A 25,448-nucleotide genomic window follows, 5' to 3' on the forward strand; every position below is an offset into this window, starting at 1 on the left:
ACAAATAATATATAAAACAAAATCTAGCATTAGATAAAATTGATATTTGCATAGCAAACGTTGCGTCACAAAGCTATAGTGAGCGATATACATTGGATTCTTCGTAACATGTGCATAGAATGAAAAATGTTTATTCGAGTCTTGTTACTTTTAATTTCTATACTAACTAGTCCAATGTGGTTCTGCCAGCAGGATGGTGTCTGTGATAAAGCGTCAGCACCGTCGGTTTCCAGTATATCAAGACTCCTTCGTGGTCCTGCAAATCAGACTCGGCCCAGTGACGATCCTCGCAGGAATCATTCGATCGATGGGATACTCGGTGGGTTTACTTCTTCGCATTAAATACGTTTCATGCTATATCTCTACCGACCTTCTTTATTATACATATCTTTTCCAAATTTATTTTAAAATCATTACTGGAAAAATTGAAAAACACTTCGGGAAAAGCGATTAAACTTAAAAGATAATTTTAAATTGATATTTCAAAAGGTGTCTTTCCACCACTTCGATAAAAACTGTGTTACGTTCAAATTTTATATAGTGTCTTCCAAACCCTCTGATAGTAATTGTTTTAACTTAAAATTTTACTTCATTGATAGAAGTAATGTTCAATTAAAATTTTTAAAAGATGTCTACGGGTTCCATTGGTAGATATAGTGTTCAATTAAAATTTTTAAAAGACGTCTACGGGTTCCATTGGTAAATACAGTATTCAATTAAAATTTTGAAAGATGTCTATGGCCTTCATGGATAGAAGTGGTGTTGAATTAAAATGTAAAAGGGTGTATATAGACTTTGTTGGTAGAAATAGTGTTCAATTAAAATTTTAAGAGTTGTCCATGGTCTTCGTTTATAGAAGTAGTGTTCAATTAACTTTTAAAAGATGTTTATGGACTCAATTGGTAGAAGTAGAATTCAACTAAAATTTTAAAAGGTGTCTACGTGTTCCATTGGTATATAAACAATGTTAAATTAAAATTTTAAAAGGTGTCTATGGACTCTATTGGTAGAAGTAGTGTTCAGTTAAAATTTTAAACAGTGTCTCTTGACCTATTTGCTAAAATACAAAATTTTCGAAAGGTGTCATCATTTGCACCGTTTGGTAGAAATAATGCATAATTGAAAATTTGAAAGGTGTCACTTAACTCTCTTGATAAAAAATGGTATTAATATTATTGTATGAAATGGCACACACCTTGCTGATCGATTTCACACGAAGTAACGATCAAATTCGAAAAAATATGTCTTGCGTGATGATGATGATCGCACAAATATCGGTCAAAGAATTAACGGAACCGGAATCAGTGGCTTGCCATTTAAAGAGATTTTCTTGAGGGATACGTACACGCGAAATTTGCGAACAGCGTCGTTGTTTTAACACCGCATAAACCATTAGGCGGGCGTAAATGAAACGCTCGAGGTAATCGAGCGATAAGCGTAATTATAGCGTGCAGAAACATTAAGTTAATTGAGTTAAGGTAACCGTAACGATAAGTACTGCATGCACATTGCCAATACAGATTTTGCACTGTACAAGAGGGACACGTAATTTTCAGTTCATAGTACGCGAGTTTTTTTCGTTTGAGAAACTAGATCTCATTCTGGAGTTGTAAACCTAGTTAAATTTTGCATTTCATGCGAAACGTAAGTTGTCGTCGTTATTTGCAAAATAGAACAACTACGCAGACATTTATTCGTTTTCTCAATAATCGTAATGACTTAACGGTAATGTAATAATATTGTCAAATTATTTAAACGTTTCTGCCAATTTGCATTTATGACAAAATTCAGTAGGTGCGATCTCAACTAGTAGAAAAAATTAAGTAATTTCAGGCTGTCAATGTACTATTTCCAATTAGCGAAAATTATCAAATAAAGAAAGATATTTCTAAGTGATTCCTTTTTCTTTTGCAACAGATTCAGAAAATTTTTATTTCGCATAAAAGTCTGCCTATAAGAGCATTAACATTCAAAAAGTACGCGTACTAATTAGCCATTTATTTATTTACAAATATAATTACTGGACTGCAGATTTTATGCGTCTATGATAAATGTGAGTAGATGCAATCTAAAACAATGAAAAAATTGAAACGAGTGAGGAATATTAATGCATGTATATAAATTTGAAACAGATGAATCTATTTATCTTGATACAGGGAACTCTATTTAACAATAATTGTCCAGTAATGTCCGCTGTCCAATAATTACTTGCTGCCGAATATAATTAAGTGCGTGTAACCTGACAGATTTAACTTTTGATTTAAAAAACCCACACTCAGGACCCTTGTTTTTATTGAACTTGATTGATAAAAACTAGACTGCGGATTTAATGCATTTATAACGAAAATGAATATGAGAAACACGAAACAGAGAAACCATTGAAAGGATTTGGAAATATTGCTCCATTATTGTCATCCTAATGAATCTAATAAAAGCAAATCATTTTTTATTTTACATAAAGATATTCGTTGTCTAATAATCACATATTGGAAAACTTAACTAAACAAAATAATTCGTTCTCGCAGATTTTAACAAATAGAAATAATTTATACCAGCACACTTCAACTAATACAAATAATCTCACACTCGCACACTGTCCACAGTATCGATAGCATCGATATTATGGTAATTCTATTTATATTAACGTTGAAGGTTACGATAATAGTGTCAAAGAATTTTCGCTGGCTGAAAGCAGAATAATTTGGAGGGTGGCAAGAGATTAACAAAAATCTAGGTCCAGTCGGCGGATGTAAAAGGAGTCCGTTCGTTTTTTATTTATTAGCAGGAGTGGAGTTCGCGAAGAAATATTAGGCGTCCCGTGGCGCGTAGATGTGTCGAGTTTATTACCATGTCGAGAAGATTTAGTTTTGATTAGATGTAGGTACCCCGGGAATTGCAACCCGATCTAATCGTAAGAACGCGATTATGGTCAGCCTACCCACCTGTTGATCACTTTACGTCATTCAATGGACAGATTTTCTCTTCGTTGTCACTCAAATCGTTTCGGTCAATTTGTTACCGGTATCTACAAAATTATGACAATTCGGTAGTAAAGAGAATGGATTTATTGATCATTCTTTCTATTATTATTAAAAGATAAATTAATTGTTGTGTACTTGTTTCTTGGAAACGTATGCACAAGTTCGATTCTGTTATGATTTTCGTTTAACATCAATCATCGTGTGTTTGATAGTAAGAAGAATGATCATTTTTATATCCTCATTATGCTTTTAATTTAACATATTATTAATAGCTTCGTTTCATACTGGAAACCGAATCTAGATGATATACTTTTATCTCGTTTTATCATCCTTTAACAATGCATTTCTTATTAAAAATGCGAATGTAGTTTACAAATTATATGATTATATTTAAGAAATTAATATTCAACGGTAGAACTACTGAACCGTAAACGCGACTAATGTATATCGTTTTGTGACAATAAGATATCTTTTTTACGATTTTCATTGTAATGCATGCTTGAATGAAGAAGTTTATCGAAAAATTTTCCCTACAAACATTTTTATAACGTCAGTAACTATCAAAGTGTCAAATAAAAAATCAGTCATATTGACTGCTTTGGTAGTTCTATTGTCAATAATAGTAACACTTAATAGTTTCAACACTCAGATGTTAGAGATTGAGACACAGAGTATAAATATCGTTATTTGATTATCCATTGTCTGACAATTAATTTTAAAGTTTCACATGTTTCATCGAGATCTATAGAAACACAAACTAAAAATTGGCAAATAAAATTTTCAAGGGTCCTAGGCATACTCAGTTAGATAATTGTCGCACCGTAAAACTAATTTTTATATTCAGGTTATGGTGTCCTTTTATTTTTTAATCTCAGAATATTGTAACGGAGCAATGTAACTAAAGTTCAGACAAGATTACGTTTTTGTTTCGATAATATCATTAATGCATGTTATTGTGTCATCGTAGCATAATTGAACGTTTACAAGTAAATTCAATTATGGAACGGAACTATTGTTAATTAACATCTATAGTTGCTGCTTGTATAAGGAAAAAATAAAGCAAGCGACAGACGTCTCGATTTCGCCATTGTATTAACGCGCATTCAGGTGGATGTCATGTCACGTTGAACGAGAAAGGCATTCCTTCGAGAGCGCTTCTCAACAGCTGCCAAATATATCTTTTGATATTTTTATTTTCTCTTCGTTTCGCTGCCAGGTCAGTGTAATCGATTCAATATTGCTACATTTATTCGAATATTCGAGTAAAGAAGTTTAAGTAAAGAACATTGCACGAATATAGATAATACATTTTTATTCATACATAATATTAATACTTAATATTAATACGTAATATAATAATATTATATTAATACATATTAACATTGACATCATGGATATATGATAATAATTGATAGTAGATCGCGGATCTTTATGCAAAATAAAAATTCTCCAAGACGAAATTAAATATGGAACAGAAAATAAATTGTTTCCTTTAATCATTTTAATAAACTGAAAATAATGTAACTGTATTATTAAATTCTGTGTTTACAATTTTATATTTAAGCCATACGCTTTTGTCATAAATTCATAAAAATCCGCAGTCTAATTATTAGCGAATATTCATTTTCATCAGTATTTGCTTTCATCGACATTCACATCACCTTTCATTTCCGTCGACATTCATCACTTTTTATTTTCATTGGCATACATCAATTTTCATTTTGATCGACAAGACAGTTTTTTACAGTGAACAGAACGTACATTCAATTAATATGAACGTTTTTTTTGTTGCATCATAAAAGCATAAAATCTGCAGTTTATAAAATACTGTTCGAGAATTTAACGTAACTTGCTCGTACTGAAAATCTGCATATTATAACAACACTCTTTCTTCGTTTAATCGGAAAAAGATTTATACGCACATGAGTTACATTTCAATGCGCAAATTATATTCTTTGAGGAAGGAGAAAACGCGTAGACAGCTTGTAACGTTAGGTTTCGCAATTAACATTTCTTGTATGCTTCAAGGCAATTTTGATCTTGTGTTATGTAGTTTCTTGATTAGTTTCTCTCTTTCATTCTCGTATTGTTTACATTGCCGTAATATTTGATTAATGTCTTCACTTTCATAAGAACATTCGCACTTAGGATCGTTTATTATATTTATGAAAGCAAGAGTGGTAGTTAAGTTGTAACGATCTGTTCTTATACGATTTATAGTAACTACACAATTCTCTAGAATAATTACCATAACGTTACCATAGATTATCATTATCTTTATAAAAGGAATGCAAATATTTTGTTCCTTTCGTAATCAAGATGGGGTTTTCAATTTTAGCTTTTTTTTGGGACGATCCGTATGGCATTTTAGAATGTAAACAACTGATGTAGGAAGTTGTCATTTTGCGTGAAAATAATATGAATTGTTTATAACTATAGAATACAATATCGAACAAGTAGACTACTGCGGGTATTGTGCATTTAAGACAAGAATGAGTACGTCAAATACAAAAGTAAAACGACATTAGAAGAATTCAAGGATATCGTAGCATTATTTTCAACTTATTACGAATATTAATGTAACGAAAATATTTTCATGTAAGCTATATTCCTTACGATTAACTTGAACAATTTTTATTTTGCACAACAATCCGCGGTCTACTGATTATTTCTAATACGATCTGCAAAATGCACTGTCATTCGTTATAGGCTCAAACGAAAACGTTGAGAAACATCGTTTCCTAATTTTTTGTTGTCGTTCCAATCAATTGCAATTTTCTACAACAATATTTTTACTCGTTTTCTATTAAACTAACCTTTTTAACATCTAAAAGAAATTCAAATAATTTGATCCAACTCGAAAGAAGTTACTCCGTTTTGAAAGGTGTCCGAGCATTTTCGTGACCGACCGTGTATCACGCATACATTACTTTTCTTTTAATGCAAAAACATTTTGATGACGAGATTGTTGAAAGTAGAATAATGCAGTAATAATGCGAATAAGAAAAAGAGTAAAAGGCAAAGATATTACTGCTCAGGATGGCGGCGCACGGCACGCGGCGTGTGGTCTCCCCGAGCTTTGTGTCTGGTTCCTCTACCATTGAAACCGCCAATATCAGGGTCAACCCTCTGTTTCCTTCGAACACAGCGAACCACACTATTGATTTAGACGTTCTACTGATCCGAGGAAGCAATTCGCCATTAGTTGTTTACATCGTTTCAGATGATTTACTCTTCTTGCGGTTTTGCCGAGGAATACATTCTCGACGTTTATCACCTGACTTGCTTCAAACATTATTGTGGCATTTTTCGAAACTAAGTGATCTTTGTGTATTATATCATATCATATTTATTATATTTGTATTATATTATATCATATTTATTATATTTGTATTATATTATATCATATTTATTATATTTTTATCATATTATATCATATTTATTATATTTGTATTGTATTATATCATATTATATTTATATTTGTATTATATTATATCATATTATATTTATATTTAAATTCATATTTAGAAAAAAATGTGATACGCGTTCGATTTAATTAGACCGCGTGTTATATGCACTTTTCACGAAAACGAGTAGATGAAATGCTAAACAATACAAACGTGTTATAATTCGTATTATTCAAATTATTGAGAGGAGAAACAGATTTTTATTTAGCTCTTGATTTCTGCAATTCATGCGAACAATTTTTATTTTGCATGAAAATCCCCAGTCCAGTTATCACGCATTGTATAGTATGCGTTTCTTTAGGAGAACGTTATAATTAGATTGCGAATCTTTATGCAAAATAAAAATGATATGCAGCAATTAAATGTAACAGAGGACCAACAAAAATATATTTCTTCTCTTAATGATTTCAATAAGATGAGAGTAAAATGACAGTAATAGCCAATTATTCCAGTGTTTTTGTTGTTACATATTTAATTTGGGGACTTTTGCTATAAATGTATAAAATTCGCATGTATAAAATTCTTCACGTATAAAATATGACATTAGTAAATTTTTTATTAGTGATGTATCTAACCTTTTAGTCTGCTTGTATAAAACACGCTTGATTCCTGCACACTTTTGAGTTTATTATATATATAGTTTATTTATTAGAGTACTTACAGAAGAGAGTTCAAATGAAGAACGAAGAAATATTATTCGAAAACGTGTACCTAATGATCAAGAAACGTGACCTTAAGTACATTTTTCACAAATTTTCACGATTCTCAATTTTTTTTTAATGGAATTGTATATTTTATAAAAAAAGTTATCTTTAATGCAAAAAGATTTACAACAGTTACTGATTTAATATATAACTCGATATTGGAATTGAAGCATCTCGAAGCATCATGAAGCATAATTATAATATTGCAAATAGATACATTAGTACAATACCGTTAATTAATTCTGTATAAAATACTATTCTATAAATTCTTTATAATTCTCTTATAAATTCTTTATAAATATGAGTACAAGAAAACGTAAATGTGTGTGTGTGTGTATTTATTGAAATGAATCATGAAGAATTCATTCACAAATTATAATGATCATTTGCAGCTGTGCACTAATAATTTCTATTTAACACTACTTTTACCGAAGAAGTTAAAGAACATCTTTTAATAACTTTTGATACCAAATTCTGTCCTATGTTCTATGTTTTCTATGTAGTCACTTCTCGACTTACGCTATAGTCAACACAAAATTAATTCGGTAAACAGTATAATACAACATGTCGATGCAAATTGCGTTAATTAGGAACCACAGCAGCTAAAAGTTCGCAAATAACTGCATTTTTTAACATTCTCTTTGAAATTTAATTTTAGCTAGCCTTTATGTGAATAAAAATCGATTCTCTATCGACGATTCGATTCTGTCGAATTTTTAACACAATTGTTATTTTTGGTGTCCGATAAAGATCCGCAAAATCCAGTGATAAAGAAAGAGAGCATGTTTTGGTAAACGAAAGTAGTACGCGAGCCGTGTACGATAGACGGGCTTTCGTTTAGCTCGTGTGGGACGGGACATGTCAAAGAACTTAATTTCTTCGCGGCGGACCCTAATTTCTCCAGTGTTTTAGTTTAGTATAGGTTCGGCTGGCACGGCTGTAATCAGAAGGGTCTTAATGGTGGGTTGCCGAGTCCGGCGTGTGAACTGTGGGCGTGAACGACTCGCTTCCTATCTTCGGTATCTGACGTGCAGCACGTGCTGGACTGGGAGACCTTCTTGCCGCTATTAAGAAGCGTGCTCCGTACCATCTCTCGGATCGCTCGGACTTCATCGTCGATTCCTTTCTTCGATAAGACGTATCCCGATCGCGTGTTTTAAGGAATTTACAATTTTTACTTTAACCCCCGTTCAGGACCGCTTATAAAACTATAATAATTATCCTAATCAATTTCAACCACGCCGCGTGGCATGTTTCAAGTCTTTCATTACGGCAACCAAGATTTTCTAGGTGGAAAATCAACGAATGATTTATTTTAGAACGTCTCCCATCTCAGAATCTCGATGGTAATCTACGTTGGGTGATCGCAAATTTTTTATTTGTAAATTTCGACATAAAACGTGCGTGTTTTCAACCGTCAACAAAAAAGTTATTATCTCGCCTGTGTACAAGATATTGTTAAATTATTATCGTTCAACGTGTATTTACTTTCTCGTAGCTTTCCCTTTCAAATTTACATGATATTTAAAATCGATTAATTTAGATTTCTATGAAAATTTATTATAGTTTAAAATTTCTCTATTTGAACTACTATTAAAAACTTGCTGAAACTTAAACTTCTATACGAAACTATTATAATTAAAAATTTCAATTTAAACATCTTTTAAAAATCTATTACAACTCAAATTTATAATATAAATTCATTATAATCAATTTTTACATAAAAGATCTACTATAATCAATTTCACCCCTATTTAAAATTAATTTCAATCTAGATCTCATTCAAAAATTAATGAGATAATTAATAAATAAAATAATAACTTAAAATTTCTATATCTAATAAAGATCTGGTAAAATTTAAACGTAGTAATGATTTTTTACGTAGATTTACCTTGTAGATTTACTTGTAGATTTACCCCTACAAGTATCGACATGCGTTTATGGAGTACCCTTTATAGTATGTGATGAACAATGATTAGACTGCGGATTTTATGCATTCGTGACAAAAATGAGTAGATCAAATGCTAAATAGTAAAATCATTTAAACAATTTGAAAACATTATTGCGTTGCTGTCAACTCGCTGCAATTGTGAAGAATAGGAATACAGTAATTTCTCCCTAATTCGCGCTCAGATTGCGCACAAAATTGCACAATTTGGAAAGAGGAGATACGATCATTCGAGCCTTGCCTTTCGTTTTTATAGTTGTTGGCAATCGATAAAAATAAAAACAAGACGCAAGGTTCTCGAATAATCGTATCTCCTCTTCCCAAATTGTCCATTTTTATGCGCTATCTGAACGCGAATTAAGGAGAAATTACTGTAAATGTCTACGTAGTTCCTATATCTTGCTACTAATGAATACAATTTTTATTTTGCATAAAAACTCGCAGTTCAGTATGATTAGGGACAACGAAAAGAGAATACAATATTATAACCGAATACATTCGAATGCAAAAAATAATAATTGCAATGCAACGAATTTTTCCATATTAATCGTAACAGTCCTCGGTGCAGAATGTACAAATTTTAAAATGTAAATACTGCAACTATTTTCATCAATTTTTCTCCATCGATCGCAGTGAACGATTCTAACGATGAAATGTGATAAAGTGCAGATCAAAGATGTCGAAGCAGAATATAAGTTTCATATTTGTCTTCTTCGTGCAAACACTGATTCACAAGTATCCTGAAATAGAACATGTTCCAACGTAAAAAATTTATAGTGTTCGAACGTAAAAAACATTGCACACATCGCCGTGTGATGGGAATTACTGGATCGTAAACCATGCCTTATTGCTATTAATTTCTACGTGTTTATTACGATTCTGTTACGTAACCTACATAGTTACGTCTTTTGTTTCAGGCGGAAGTAGCGGCGATGATTCAGATACAGAAAGCGAGCCAGGAATTGTGTTGAAAAGGAAACAACGCAGAAGCAGGACCACGTTCACCGGTGAACAACTTGAGCAATTGGAAGCTGCTTTCCACCGAACTCAGTACCCAGATGTCTATACCAGAGAAGAGCTAGCCCAAAAGTAAGTTCCACCGTGTTGTCGTTTGTCTACGCTTCGAGAATGAAACTAGACAATATGCAAAGATGAAATAATTCAATTAACACGTTGAATGCCGCGGGAGTCACCGGTGACCGGCACTTAACTTGGCGGTGACGCTATGGGGGCCACCGGTGACCGGCGTGCCCAAAATTGATAGGAATATATATAATTTCAAACAAATGTCAATATCTAAAATTTTGTATTATTATCATCGTCAATTCAAACAGTGACCCCTGTCGCAATTAATATGTCAAACATGGTTTTATACACTGTAACTTATCTATTGCAGATAATATATCAACGTATATGTATGACATAAAAGAAAATTCATCGTGGCGCTACGGACAATTTTTGTAAAACCGGCGTGGCATTCAACGTGTTAATATACATGTCAGTAAAGCGTGCAAATGTAATTAGATATGCTAATAAAATTTTACGATTTACAAATCGCGAAAGACTTACGATAGAAATTGAAAAATTATGCGTTTAATAATTGTTTCATATCTTAGAATCATTAATAATACATTGAACCATTAAATGAGCGACCCTAATATTGTATTTCTATTTCATTTTTTAGTTCATGTTTAAGTTTCCATGTTTTTATTATTATATACGCTAGCTAAGAATAAAATACGGTAGATCGTTCGTCTAAAATTAAATTCTCACATTATTTTGCACTTTCTTCTATAAACACAGTATATTACATACAGTATACTATACAGAACACTTTTGTGAAAATCATCGCACCAATTAAGGGTTAATTAAATTTACACGTTTCTCGAATTTTAGAAACTATGTAGATATTCGATATCTACGATGTTTGTAAAAGAAAATAAATTAATTTTCTTGTCATTTATTCTTCACAGTAACGAACGCAAAAGTTGTGACTAAAACAAAGTGTGAAGCAATTCTATTTTGAACACCTAGTTAAAATAACGTTTCGTTTTTGTTATTTGTATGAATTTGTATATAAATTTACTTTTTATTATGAGTTTCTATATAAATTTATTTTTCGTTATAAATTTCTATATAAATTGAATTTTTATTTTAGATTTTTACAAATTCGTACAAAGGTTGTATATAAATTTCTACATAAATGGAATTTTTATTATAAATTTGTTTTTGCTCTAAGCTTGCCTCAGAATTTAATTTTTATTATAAAATATATTTGAATTTACAGGACAAACTTGACGGAAGCGCGTGTCCAGGTCTGGTTCAGCAATAGACGGGCTCGGCTCCGCAAGCAGCTGAACAGTCAACAACTGAACGCTTTCAACACAATGAATTTACAGTCGTTTCAGTCTCAGCACTACGGCAGTGCTGAGACTTATCAAAGCTACGGTCAAACATCGGTAGCCGCAGCCGCAACAACCACCACTGGTTATCCTCAGCATTATAACTACAGCGAGAATTACTACGCCGCGCAACAACAATGGCCAAGACCGACCGCAGAGAACTATGGGTAAGTTACCTGTGCAGATTTTTATTGCTTCTTCCTCGGCGCCGACTATTTGATTTGTTGTCATTAACTCTCCTTCGCATACCATTGTGCCCACCAGTTAATGCTTAAAACTTGTTCGATTGTAATTATTTCTTGGAAGAAACAGAAAACTTATTCTGCATGTACGTTTACTTAAATGCTAAAATATCAATGAATACTTAAATATTAATGAACCAACCAGCCGCGCACACGCTGGAGAAAACGTCTTAATGATCTCTTAGAAGTAGATGTACTAGATTTTGACAAGTTCTATCGAATTAAACTTGAGTATGAGGACTACCATAAATGAAATACATATTCTACGAGACATTACCATTATTTCAAAAATGATGAATCTTTTTACAATAAAATTATACTTGTTTTTTTAACTATATTATGCATATCCAATTACACGTAATTTGAAGTCGCTACCAGTTAATACGTCATTATCGTAGACAATTATTTAATTTTTATATTAATTATAATATAAATAATAATAATATCAATATATAATATATATTATCATAATATATTATAATTATAATATTATAATATATACTAATATATTATAATATTAATTAATTATTATATTATTATATTATTAATTATTAAATATAAATGAATTTATATTTATTACATAATATTTTTATGCTTAAAAGTATAAAGCTAAGTAATATTTTTCCTTTTTTTCTCGTAACGTTGTATGAAGTACTGTTACTTTTGATAGAATTTTTATTTATTTATTCATTTTCATTTATTCATATTTATTTATCATAATAATTAAACATGTTAAAGTTTTAATGTTGTTACCATATTTATGAATGGGACACAGAAAATGTTTATGGATGGGACGCGACTAAATCATATACTGCAACAAAGACTAAAGAAAATTTGAAACATATTAGAAATGTTTTTCAAGGTAATTTAGTTAAGAAACAGGAAAATAAAAAAGAGACTTTGTTGGAGAATCCATAAAAAGAAGTAAAGAAGGAGGTCAGGAGGAAAGTATCGCTTTCGAAGAATAGAAGTACAGATTCGTTAAATATTACAGAATCTGGATCAGATACGAAAACTGTCATACGTGCACGTAATACGAGAAGATGAGCAAAATATGATGACGAATGTGAAGCTTGTAAAAAGGCATTTACAAAGCAATAAAGATTGATACTGTTGCAAGAACTGTCGTAAATGGGTATATGAAACATGCGGCATAAAAGGTGCCCTAAAGATTTTTTGCTTATTATGCCATTTATTTTTAGGATATTTGTTAACATAATTTTTGAGATATTTTTATTTGGAAATTTTTCTTAACTTTTTTCAGTTTATTTTTATATCGAAAGGATTATATATTTCTTGCCATAAAATACTAAAATGTGATATTAACCAATGATGCCAAGGAAGATTTATCTAATTTAAGATTATTATATGATATTATATGTACTTAAAATCAATAAAAAAACAGAACTTATAAGATTAATACAAATATTACTTTATTTTGTTACACTGTCCCTTTCAATACAACCAATTGACGAGTAGAACAAAATACACTTTTTAAAACATAGATAATGCTTATTGGCACTACGCATTCTTATAGTAAAAGAATTGATTTTTCGAATGTATTAAACTAGGATTAGTTAGGTCGTTTAGTGTTTTCGTTATCTTGTCCTAAACAAAAGTATCCCAATCATGGTAGTTCTCCTGTACGAGCCAAACATCTTGAATCTTCAGAAAAATTCAAAAGCAGCTAAATAACGCGAGAAAATACTAGAAAAACTTTAGAAGCAATTATTTTCGCATGTAAATCGACTGCTATCGATACTTCTTGTTAACTTCTGTCGAAATATGCAAGAATATTCAAGTTGAGCATTTTCAATCGCTAAAAAAATGCGAAAAACCACGAAACTTCGTCAAAAGTGGTTGAAAGGGCTCGTGAGCTTTGCACACTTGCATGTCGGAATCGATGCAAAACGCATTTTTCTGCTTCAATTAATTTAAATAAATCTGCAAACCAAAACGTTTAAATCATCGTAATAGCACAAAAATTCGAAATATCGCTGTAAAACGGTAAAAGACACTGAAAAACATTGAACAATGCTGTGAAACGCTTAAAAATCATACTTTTCGAGTGAAATAAAATGGAATCGCTAAACTTTAACGCGGCAAAGAACGCAAAAATTACTGTAAAATACAGTAGTGGTATGTTGTATGCGCACGAAAATAACTCGATTGGTACAGATGCCATCAGAAGGGACAGCCGTATATTCATGATATACATTAAATTCGTCATTAAAATATTTGGACACTTTTTAAAACAGAACTTCTTAAAAATCGGACCAAATGTATTTTTCGAGATATTAAGGAGACTAATCTGTTAAAAAAGAAAAATGTTGCCAAAATCATAATTGCTTTAAATCGCGAGAAAAAGATACTTTTTAAATTTCTTATCGAAACCTAATTTGCGATACATTTTGTACATTTCGATGACTCAAATGTATGCTGGAAACTTCATCGAAATCTGTGGACGAAGTGACAAATGACAGGCATTGAAAGACGACGAAATCTTTTTATTTTGTAAAAATCTTTTTACTTAATTTGCAGCTCGTAACAATGTTAACCGACTCAATGAAATCTTCAGCGTGTATACAAGTTACCGAGATCTATAAACAATGTGATTCAAATTTTCGTTACAAATAAGGAAGTTGAAAATGTCATTTTTTGCGATTCCAGCCAAATGCAGTTATCGCGAACATGTTTTTGTACATCGTCTGACAAACTAGGCCTTTCTATCATCCTTGAAATATTTTAAAATTGTAGAAGCTTTAAACTTGTTGTAATGGGTTATTAAAAGGATAACAATGCATTTTTCGATAAAAAATGCTATCATCTTAACACTAAGATTTACGGAGCACTATATAATCAGCTGCTTTACATTGCTTAATAAAAGCTGCTTTATATTGCTTACTCAAATTACAAGAAATTTTGATCAAAATGCATGTCCAATGAAACTATATTGAATGATCTTCAGAATTCCGATAATTAGAGAATTAAAAACCTTGGTACACGTCATTTGAACGGGTTCCGTGAACCTAGTGCGAAGCGAATTTTTGATTTCATTCTCGAGCAGACTCCGTATAAGTGGTAATTTCGGGATCACTCACTCTCTGTGCACGTGAATAGACGCCGCCCGATATATACCTGCGTCAACATTATTGTAGCAGCGTTGATTTCGCTAAACTTAAAAATAAATGCTAGACCCTCCACGAGGCGGGTCCGGCGCGGAGGAAAAGTACACGTTGTCGAGCCAGAGATACATTATCCCAGACGTTTAAACCAGACGAATCACTCAGATGGGGTAGCCACGAAGGGAAAAAGGAGAGAACACCGGAGAGGTATGCGGTGAAAAGAAAGAGCCGGTGTCTACGAAGCTTTTGCTCGCAGAATGTTTCGAACAATTAATTCTGCCATTGTGGCGTAATAACAGGTTGGCGAAATGCTTGGCCTGCTGCGCTGTGCTGTTACACGTGAAGTGTAGAGGCCAATTCGCTCGAGTGCCGCGGAGACCGCAAACGAAGACAGTCTCTACGGGGAAAGATGAGGATCTCGGTGATGAGAATCGAAGATGAAACCGACGCACAGTGGGGTATTGTCACCCAAAAAGCGGGAATAAATTTGTAGCGATGAAAATCGTGGGATTTCCATTTATTTTGCATACCATATAATATACTCGGGCTTTTCTTAATGCAAAATAAAGCATCATGGATTTTTTAAATTTTGTTCATACAAAATGACAGCCTTACTCATCTATTTCACCACTTTCATTTATTTTTTTCATTGTTCAAAGATTACGTTTGTAAAGCCTGTTTTCTTTTTAGAGCGATCGAAATTTGAATTGAAATAAAACACAAAAATTTAAGCTTGAAGCCAAATTTTTTTTTATTTGAAAAATAATTTTGTGATATTTAAGTGTGGAAAAATCGGATTCGATCGGTCCAATTTTTAACCACTTTTTCAAGTAATTGGGAATGTATTTCGTTAATAACGCGAGTTATGTTTGCTTCTAAAGCATTCAATTACTGCTGGTTTATCAGCATAAACCTGGGACTTTAAATATTCCCTCAAAAAATAATCCAGAGGCGTGAGGTCACATGATCTTGGAGGCCAAATCACTGAACCATTTCTTGAAATAATTTTATCACAAAATTGTTCTTTTAATAAATCGATTGTTTGTGTAGCACTATCACCTACAGCACCGATATTTTCTTGCGTACGTAGTTCTTTATCTTGTTTCTGGTTTTTAATCGAGTGAAGTAAATGTTGTTCAAAAATCAATAGTTCGACGAATAATGCTCTGATGGACGATTATGTGGACCATGAAATTCACGAAGTGCTCTATAAGTTCGGCGAACAGGACTAAATTTCCACAATTTTTAAACGTTGTTGTGGCTTCAGTCTTTCCATGATGATTTGCCAAAGCTTACAAAATTGAAATGTCGAAACAAAATGTTGTCTACCAAGCGTCAAATTACAGATAACCCTATCGAAAGTGTTAGCACTCTAAAAAAAACACGCTTTACAAGTAATACCACAGTTTCTTTCAAAAGTGGCTTATGTGTTTTCGTTACTGTTTTCCCCGAAGTCAGTGCAAATCATATAACTTGCACATCTGTAACTCCCACGAATGCAGATAAATGCAGCTAATTATTTTTCTTAAACAAATAGATAAGACTTTATCCTTTCGAATGCGATCGATCCGAACACGAAAATCCACCGCGATCATAATTAAAAAATGGAATGAAAATTGGATATATATTTAATTAGGTATATATAACTCAAAAGGTATAAATAGTATCAATGTGTACTATTGACAATATGATGCTATAAAACTTAATATTAAACATAAAACATTATTTAAACTGAATGAGAGATTACAATTTATACAAAATCAACAGGTGTCCTAATACTTTTGGAGGGGGATGCATGTACGTCATTGCCGCTGTGAACGCTCAAGGGGTTAATCATTGTTTGAAACAATTATTTTCGGAGCCTTTAGAATCCCTGATTTAGTCGAGGCTACTGTAGAGGTACGAAATCGAAGAAATTTCATAAAGTTCCGATAAAACCAAGAATAGGAGGACGAGAAAGGCTGTGGAACGAGAATGAGACACAGCGTGAGAGAGTGCAGAAAGGTGAGAGTAAAAAAGGGAAGCGCGGCTGAAGGGAGAACAGGTGAGATTGGAGGACTATCAGAGTGAGAAAGGATAGCAAGCGAGGGGAGAAGAGAGAGAGAGAGAGAGAGAGAGAGAGAGGAAGAGAGAAAGAGAGATAGAGTGAGAGAGAGAGAGAGAGAGAGAGAGTGAGAGGAAGAGAGAAAGAGAGAGAGAGAGAGAGAAAGAGAGCTGGCACGGCGCGGCGGTTCGGTGCGGTGAGGCAGGCGAGGCCCCACCGACACGTTTTCTGTGTGGTCCTCAATTATGTTGCTTCTTCGGCCCCCGTAATGAAACGCTACCGGCTAATCTTCGCCGATGGCGATGATCCAGCTTTAACCTGCGACGGCGTGGCCTTTCTTTCACCCCGGAAGCGATTCGACCTCGACGCTCGGTAGCCCTACGAATTCTTACAAATTCTACATTCTTCTTGCGGATCCGATTTTCTCCAAGGTCCAAAAATATTCAGCAACTTTTTCGTAATCCACAATGGAATTTATTAGATACACCCGTCACTTAATTTACGCGAAGTATTCGTTCGACGTAGATTTTTTTTTACGTGACTGAAAATCGTGTAAATAGAGACTGTAAGTGCAAATGAAAATATATTACAGATAAAAGCCGGTATAAATTTTAGAAATACATATTTATTTCACATAGCTGAATGAAAAAATAATTACGAGATTTCAGTAAACAAAAGCGAATTTCGTTCGGTGTCGTCATCGCTAGTATAATTTAGAACAATCGACTTTTTCTCGTCGATTGACACAAACTCGCCATCTTCATCGCTTGTAATATTTCGAAGTTTGACTTTATCTTCATTGTAAATGTAAATTTGTTCAGATGAGAATTTTTCTCTGTATTTTCTTTTATTAAGTTTTCATAAGTTTGTTGATATTCGCTGCAACATTTCATGAAATTTTGTTGAAAATGAAATTTTGGAAGAAAAGTCCGATGCAAATTAAGGGCGGGTGTACTGTACTTTTCGAAAAATGTTTTCATGTTGCAAGGTCCAATGAGAACAGATATAAAAAAATTCTTGAAATTAAAAGTTTTGGTTCGACTAGAATTAACTCTTTGCAACTCAGTGATGACTAGACTGCGAATCTTTATGCAAAATAAAAATAGTTCTAGTTAATTGTAAGAAACTTAAATTAGTTGATAATGTCTCTTTTCCATTAATAATTATAGTCAGTTGAGAATAATATAATAATATCCCCAAATTCTTCTAATGACTTTACAATTTTATATCTGACCTATTCATTTTTGTAATATATGCATAAAATCCGCAGTCTAGTGATGACTCTGCGGCACCACTGGAAGTTGTTATATATTATTCCAAAGCAATTTTAACATTATCAAATTTGTGCATATTTATGCATATATTTTTTTACATTTGTGCATATTCATATGCAGAAAGTGCACAATGTGCATAAATTCATATAAAATAGAAATACTGTACATTTTGAAGTAAAAGTGTTTCAATTACAGGAACAAATATTTTGTTGATTAGCATAGGAAGAGTTCTAAAACATTGTTATAAGTGTCGGATATTATATAATTAATAATATCATATGATTATTCTGATTATAAACCAAAAATGATTCCTTTGGAAAGTAATTTATTAGATTATTGAGATGAGGCGAAATATAAAACGTGTCTTCACAAGGTGGGTGTATTCACGGCGTCCTAACTGCGCAATTTAACAATGAACCTGTCTTTTTAATACTAAAATTTATACTAAACAATTGTAGAAATAACTAAAGTCCTACAAATCTAGAAAATCTTCTGCTTGTGAAATTAAATTGAAAATTGAAATTTAACAAAGTTATAAGACTTGTGTTTGGATTCGCATACCATTTCTTTAATCTTCTACAGTCGTACTCCGATTCGAAGAAAATCGCGAAATACGAAACAAGGCAGATTTTGTTTATTCACTTATTCATAACATTTATATATGTTAGGTATTATCTATTTAATAAAGGTTCCCGTTTATGTTTCACGGTTCTCTGCAACTGTAAACATTGCATCTTGTTCTTTGCATTCTCGTGTCTATTTACATTTTTACTTTCTTTTACGAACTACAATAATTATTATCGGTGCCAATTAACTTAAGATAGCAATTAAGAGTCCGCAGTAATTCTAATGTACGAAATACCATCAAAACTGTATCCAACTGCACTTGAAATAGCAATTAGCATTACATGCGATGTTTGCATTTCTGCAAGAGATCTGAATTTGTACAGCATCCTGAGTAAATAGATAATACCATAAATACACATATAAATGTTATAAATAAGTGGACAAACGAAATCTATGTTGTATTTTTCGCGTATCACTTGCAGCGATCGTAAACTTTACGTTGACATCAAATTCAATTGTCAAAATTTGTCCGAAATGGAGAACTTTAATTGAAATTATTGCATAGCATAGTTACAGTTTACTATTATTCATTATTGTATATGTTTTATGTGCTACATAATGAGAATTCCGAAATACAAAAAACATGTTCAATATATACAAAGTTATGGCATTTATATCCAATCTGTATATAAGGTGTTCATTTGAAAACATCAATTCTAAATAACTCCGAAACAACATATTTTTGGGAAAAATGTTAAACACAATAGTTACTCGATTTCCAAAGAGGACATACAATTATTTCATTTTAATATTATATTTATTTTAATATTACATATATTATAACATATATTACAATAAAAGTGGCTAAATATCTGAATAAACATATGCTTGTTATTTTGATGAAGCAACATAAGATGGCTACTTTCAGTGCTCCGTAAACTATTTATGCTTAAACTATTACATGATTGCGGAACATAGCAATTTTATTTGAACAACCTGCTTTAAACAAAATGTCAATGATAATGATAATAATAATAATAATAATAATAATGCATAACGCATATCCTTGTACATTTTTTTTAAATTGAATGATAAGTGTATTAGTCAAACTAAAAATCTCCCTATTGAAATTATTCCATTAAACAATTTGTTAAATAAATTGATTGGGACACGTAATACCCCATCACATTTATCACGTTACATTTTTACACCACACTGACGCGATGTCGAAATTAAAGAGAAAAAGTGTCGCAAAAGCTCTTCACATAAAAAATCATTCCGTCTCAGAAAGCGAAAATTCTATACGTTGCACAAAATTTTGTAAGTCGACTTTTGGCCAGTTTTCGAGGTCGTACGGTCCAACAGCGAGCGACGCCAGCCGAAGGGACGACTCTTCGTCTTTCACCGAAGAATCCTCCAACCCTCCGGACCCGTTATAAATTGTTCCTCCATTCTGAAATTCAGCAGAATTCATTAACACTTCTATAGAAGTGAATTTGATTTGTGGCCGGGGTCCGCTAGGCGAAAATAGATTTGTAGACCGATCAGCGGGCCGCATGCGATATATATTCCGGAGCTTCCGCGAGGTTCTGCACTCGTTCGTAAAAAGAAATTAAGAGACGACGAGAAAGGTCGGCGAGAGGAAGGAAAGACAAGAAAAAGGTAGGAGACGTAGAGGAAGAAAAGAAGACGAAGAAGAAGGAGAAGAAGGAGAAGAAGAAGAAGAAGAGAGGAATTAAATGGTTTCAGCATTGGTACGCTTCGGGGTTCTTAACCGTGGCTGCTGTGCCGAAACGGTCAAAAGGACCGCTACTCCGTTTTGAAATCGGTTGTTGGCAGCCCCGACACGCCCTAAACGATTCGTCTGTGTATGTGTACAAGCGTGAAAGTTTCTCGCGTGTCCGTGTGCGTACAGTATCGGCTTGCAAACGAGCAGTGAACTTTGATTGCACGGCAAAACGAGAGAGAAGTTGTCGGCGGTTACTTTGAGACTCACGAAACGAAAAGGGAATTTCATCTCGAGGTTATGGAGGCAAAATTGCCCCGCGTTAATATTTTAATATTGTCGCTCCACTCGCGGCGACCATAATATCACCGACCTGCTTTATATTCGGTGTAAAATCGCCAGAAATTTGTAACTCCTCGACGTTGGTGATCCCTAAGGGGCCACCGAATGTTTCAGTTAAATACTTATTGACTGTTATGCTTTGATCACAATACCGGAACGCGTGATCGCCCAATATCTTTACGTTTCCACGAAAACCTTCGAAAGTTTATACCGATTTAGCGAATTCGGCAGGCAGTAAGGATTTAATTTACATCCGGGAATTTCAATTAAAACGGCGAAAATATTTGATCGAAAGTGTGCTCGCGGCTTAGTGTGCGTTCGTACGCAGCCACCGATTGGTTACGGTGTTCTTTTACAGCGGCGTTTGTTGCAACTTTGTAAAACGCGATGCTGCGCCCTCGTTCGAGCATCTTTTAGTCGCATGCAGTTTGAGAGAGTCGTTGGTTTAACGCTAAACCTACCGAGCCGGTCGAAGTGACAGGTTTCGCGTTGGTTGTTTTAACCAGTTAGCCGTTTCCGACGAGCGTGCTCGTCGTAACGCAACATGTTGCCATTTCTTCGTGACGAATATATCCGTCGAAAACAGCCAACTGATTAATAAGGATACGTACTTTGATATTGTTTATTTAATTATATATATATATATATATATATATATATATATATATATATTTTATAAAATAGTTGTTTTTAATTCTCCGCTGTCACACCGGTCCAAAATGTGTCGCACTTCTTTTTTCGAAATAGTGATGTTGTCACGAGAGGAATGAAATTAACAATTAATTCTATACACTTGGAGTTTAGATATCGAGTTCTGATAAAAGAACATTTTTATGATTCCATGTTTCATATGCTCATTTTTCTCATAAATGCATAAAATCCAATGTCTCAGAAATACAGTAACCTAATCTAACACTATCAAAAGAGATTGCAACAGCTAACTGGTTAAAGATACTGACATTATAAAGACTCTTTTCACAGAAAATGATTGAATAATTTCCTTAATCCTGGGATACATTAGAATAAAAATGGCGAAAGGTCTAAACAAATCTTTTCATCGTTATAAAGCAACCACGCGTTAGTTATTTTTAGAGAGTTCAATAGGTTTAGCGTTACAGAATTATTAGCCTATTCGATCTTAAATTCAATGGTAAGATTTTATTGTGCAGGTTAAAATTGATGAACGCGATAGGACGTCGATGGAAATGGTGAACAGTTAGATACTTAAAAAGTAAACGACATTATTGTAAAGTTAGCATAATATCGAAAATTGTGTGTTGAACAATTCATCAACTAGATAAATAAAAAGAAAATAATTTTTGCCAAAACTAAATATTGTATATAATTCCCTTATTTTTAAGTTAGTACTTACAGCTCTGAGTTTGCATAAAAATGTTTTTCATTATAAACGTGCAATTATTTATGACATCAGTCGTAGCTTTTAGTCACAGCTTGAAATCATGACGAGTTGCATAACGATACATTTTTACGTAAAAATTGTGAAAAACACGAAACACCCTCTTGTCTTAATTGACATTCTTAAGGGATGGGTGTTGAGACCCACACCTGTTAAATCGATTTTGGAATAATACCACACACGTGACTATTCTGACCTTGTCGCTAGAAGTAGCGAAAGCCATATAATATTATATGTATCGCATACTTGTTAATATTACGTAAATAATAGGCGCGCATAAACAAATCAATTATCTGACAGTACTTAGTTTCAGATGCAATTCGTTTCTCTGTTCCAGATTGTTCAACGCTTCCCATTACAGCAGCAGCAATCTAGCATCGAATCTAGCATCCAACAATCTGAACCTGAGCAGTCTAGGTGGCAGTGTCGCTTCCACCGCGTCAAACATGGGTGCGTGCATGGCTCAGAGCGCAACTTCGGGAGTGCCAACTCCTGCTGCGATCAGCCATCACGTAACGCCTCACAGCCCCAGCGAGGCAAAAAGTGGCTATCCCTACTTAGGTGGAATAGAATCACAGGTGTGCGGTCGAGTCCACTGAATTCCAAGGTTTGCGTTGTAGTCAAATGCCGAGCACCCTTGTTCTGAACATCTTATTCGTTATTAACATTCACAAAGTGGGGCACAAAGTGGAGCACAGCGTGGAACACAAAATGTGACACAAAATGGAACATAAAGTAAAAATGCAACAGAAAATAATACACGAAATGGCACGCAAAATGCAACTCAAAATGAGACAAAAAATGGGACACAGTTGGTTACAAAGTAGGATGCAAAGTTGGGCACAATATGAAGCACAAAATGAAGTAGGGAGGTAATTCAAATGTTAAGAGAAAATTATGAACGCGTACCAAATGCCTTTAAATTAAAGTGCCTTTTTGATGGGTTGACGAAACATTTATCAAAAATATACAAATTTATAATGGTTCTGTTTCGAACACGATTTCATAAAAGCTACCCATTCTATAAATGAGTGGGCTAATTATGTAGTTCCTGACAATTCGTTTAAATGTTTCATTAAAGTCAATGGAAGTCTATGGAAGATCTATTAAAAATTATGTTGACAAAAAATTGATAAATAATATTATAATTATCCTATATTATAATATAATATATATTATAATAATATATAATAATATTATTAATATATATTATATATATTATATATTATAATATAATATAGGATCCTATATTATAAATAATACTTACAAATGACACTAAGTTATATTTTTATCAGAGAAGTTCGCCGTTCGAGTGTTGAAGTTGTGAACGCTGTTCACAATTAAGTAAGATATAGTGTTCCACAGATAGAAATTTCCGACAAAATTGTTTAGATGTTCAGTTTACAGATATTTTCTCATAAAGAATGTGCAAAATATCGATCTGCCTAGATGCATGTAACGCCTTATTAAAATGTACTAGACGTAGACCACTTGTAGATTACTTCGTGTAACATATAAAATTTAATAACGTTTACAGTTACAGAGACTCGCATTAATATTCGGACACGATATTATTAGAAAAATTATTGCTCCTTTTTACTGTTCATGATAGTATTATTGAATCAATTGTTTTCTCATCTCATCAAAGCATTTCTTGAAGTAAGTAGAAACATAAATTTTGTTTATTTATTGCTCATGTTTTTTTGTATAATAAGTGATAAACAAGGTTGTGACAAAATTTAACGTTTATTTATTTTATATAAAATGAAAATCTTTTAATCATGTTATCATAATATTAATATTTTGTGGGTTGACCCTTTTGTTTTATTACTTCATGTAATCGCTTGGACATGTTACAGATGATTTTATTTAAATACTCCGGTGAAATCCGTTTCCATTCGTCTAACAAACGTTGTTTTAACTCTGTTGTTGTCCTTGTAGGTGTTGTACGAATTTTGCGGTCCACTTGATCCCATAAATTTTCAATCGGATTTAAATCAGTCGATTGAGGAAGAGAATGCAGTACTTTTGGACAATTGTATAATAAATATTCCTGTACAATTCCGGCCTTGTGTTTAGGATTTATTATACAAAAGAACATGCGCGATAAATAAACAAAATTTATGTTTCTACTTACTATAAGAAGTGCTTTAATATATGAGAAAACAATTGATTCAATAATAATATCATAAACAATAAAAAAGAGCAATAATTTTTCTAATAATGTCGTGTTCAAATATTAATGCGAGTCACTGTACGTAGTAGTGGATGCTATCCGAGACCATAAAATCGGAGAATATTTCTACAAAAGGGAATGGTCGTGAAAAGCTTAGGTGCTTTGCTTTAAGTTGTACACAGCGAGTTCGGATCGATCCGTTTGCAAATATGTACATACAAATACGAATTATTTTATTCTATTATTATTCGATAGTTCTAGGTTTCTCATATATCTAAAGTGTATAAAATACCTACTCAGCAAGCAGACGTATTTAAACAGATTCTTTCGTTCGAAAAAAAAGAACAAAGCGCGTACAAGTGGTGTGTATATAATGAATTCGTTGAATGTAAAGCGGCGGTTAAGTTTCGATTAAGTTAAAAATATGTAACGTGTAATTGTTAATAACTGCCAGTGCCTCCGTCGATAAAATCGCGTGCCTTAGATTACTATATAAAATGCTACAATTTGGAGGCTCTATATATGTATATATATATACATATATATACGTATACAACTCGGACTTGTAAAGACTCTTTGTTGATAATATTGTTATTGAAAATGGCGTATACGTTTTATTGTGCCGCACGAACAAACTCGGACATTGTTGAGGACGTACTTACTTACACATTTAAGAGTTATTTGTTTTATAATGTACAGAGTTCGATGTAAAAATTGGCTTAACCGGGTCAGACGCGTACGTTGCGGAACACGTAATTTATTTTATGATCGACAATTAAATTGCAGTTGGGACGATAGTGTAAATTTTCCATTTTCAAGAACGCGGTAACACGTTGCGAACGCGAACGCTTCTTCCTTAATGTTTGTTTTCGTTATGCATACTAATTAACCGTAAAGCGTATTAATTAGCCTCATTTACGTTTCGCTTCTCTATCGAGCGAAAATAGAAAATGCAACGTACATGTAACAATGAAAGAATGAAATGTTTTTACGTGAGTCCAATATGTCGTTAAAGTAGACTGATTAGATTTAT

At 32.9% G+C, this 25,448-nt stretch overlaps 1 protein-coding gene across 1 annotated transcript in view; it reads left to right on the forward strand.

Moving 5' to 3' along the window:
• Nucleotides 1-23,176, forward strand: part of LOC117222942 (protein gooseberry) — a 44,791-nt gene extending 21,615 nt beyond the window's left edge. The window contains exons 3-6 of the mRNA XM_033475006.2: nucleotides 190-319; nucleotides 10,018-10,189; nucleotides 11,388-11,669; nucleotides 22,577-23,176. Coding sequence (XP_033330897.1) covers nucleotides 190-319; nucleotides 10,018-10,189; nucleotides 11,388-11,669; nucleotides 22,577-22,838 — 846 coding nt within the window. The 3' untranslated portion in view covers nucleotides 22,839-23,176. The remainder of the gene's footprint in view (nucleotides 1-189; nucleotides 320-10,017; nucleotides 10,190-11,387; nucleotides 11,670-22,576) is intronic.
• Nucleotides 23,177-25,448: the final 2,272 nt, after the last annotated feature.

The sequence above is a fragment of the Megalopta genalis genome, chromosome 12 (assembly GCF_051020955.1).
Source record: "Megalopta genalis isolate 19385.01 chromosome 12, iyMegGena1_principal, whole genome shotgun sequence".
In the NCBI taxonomy this organism is placed as follows: domain Eukaryota; kingdom Metazoa; phylum Arthropoda; class Insecta; order Hymenoptera; family Halictidae; genus Megalopta; species Megalopta genalis.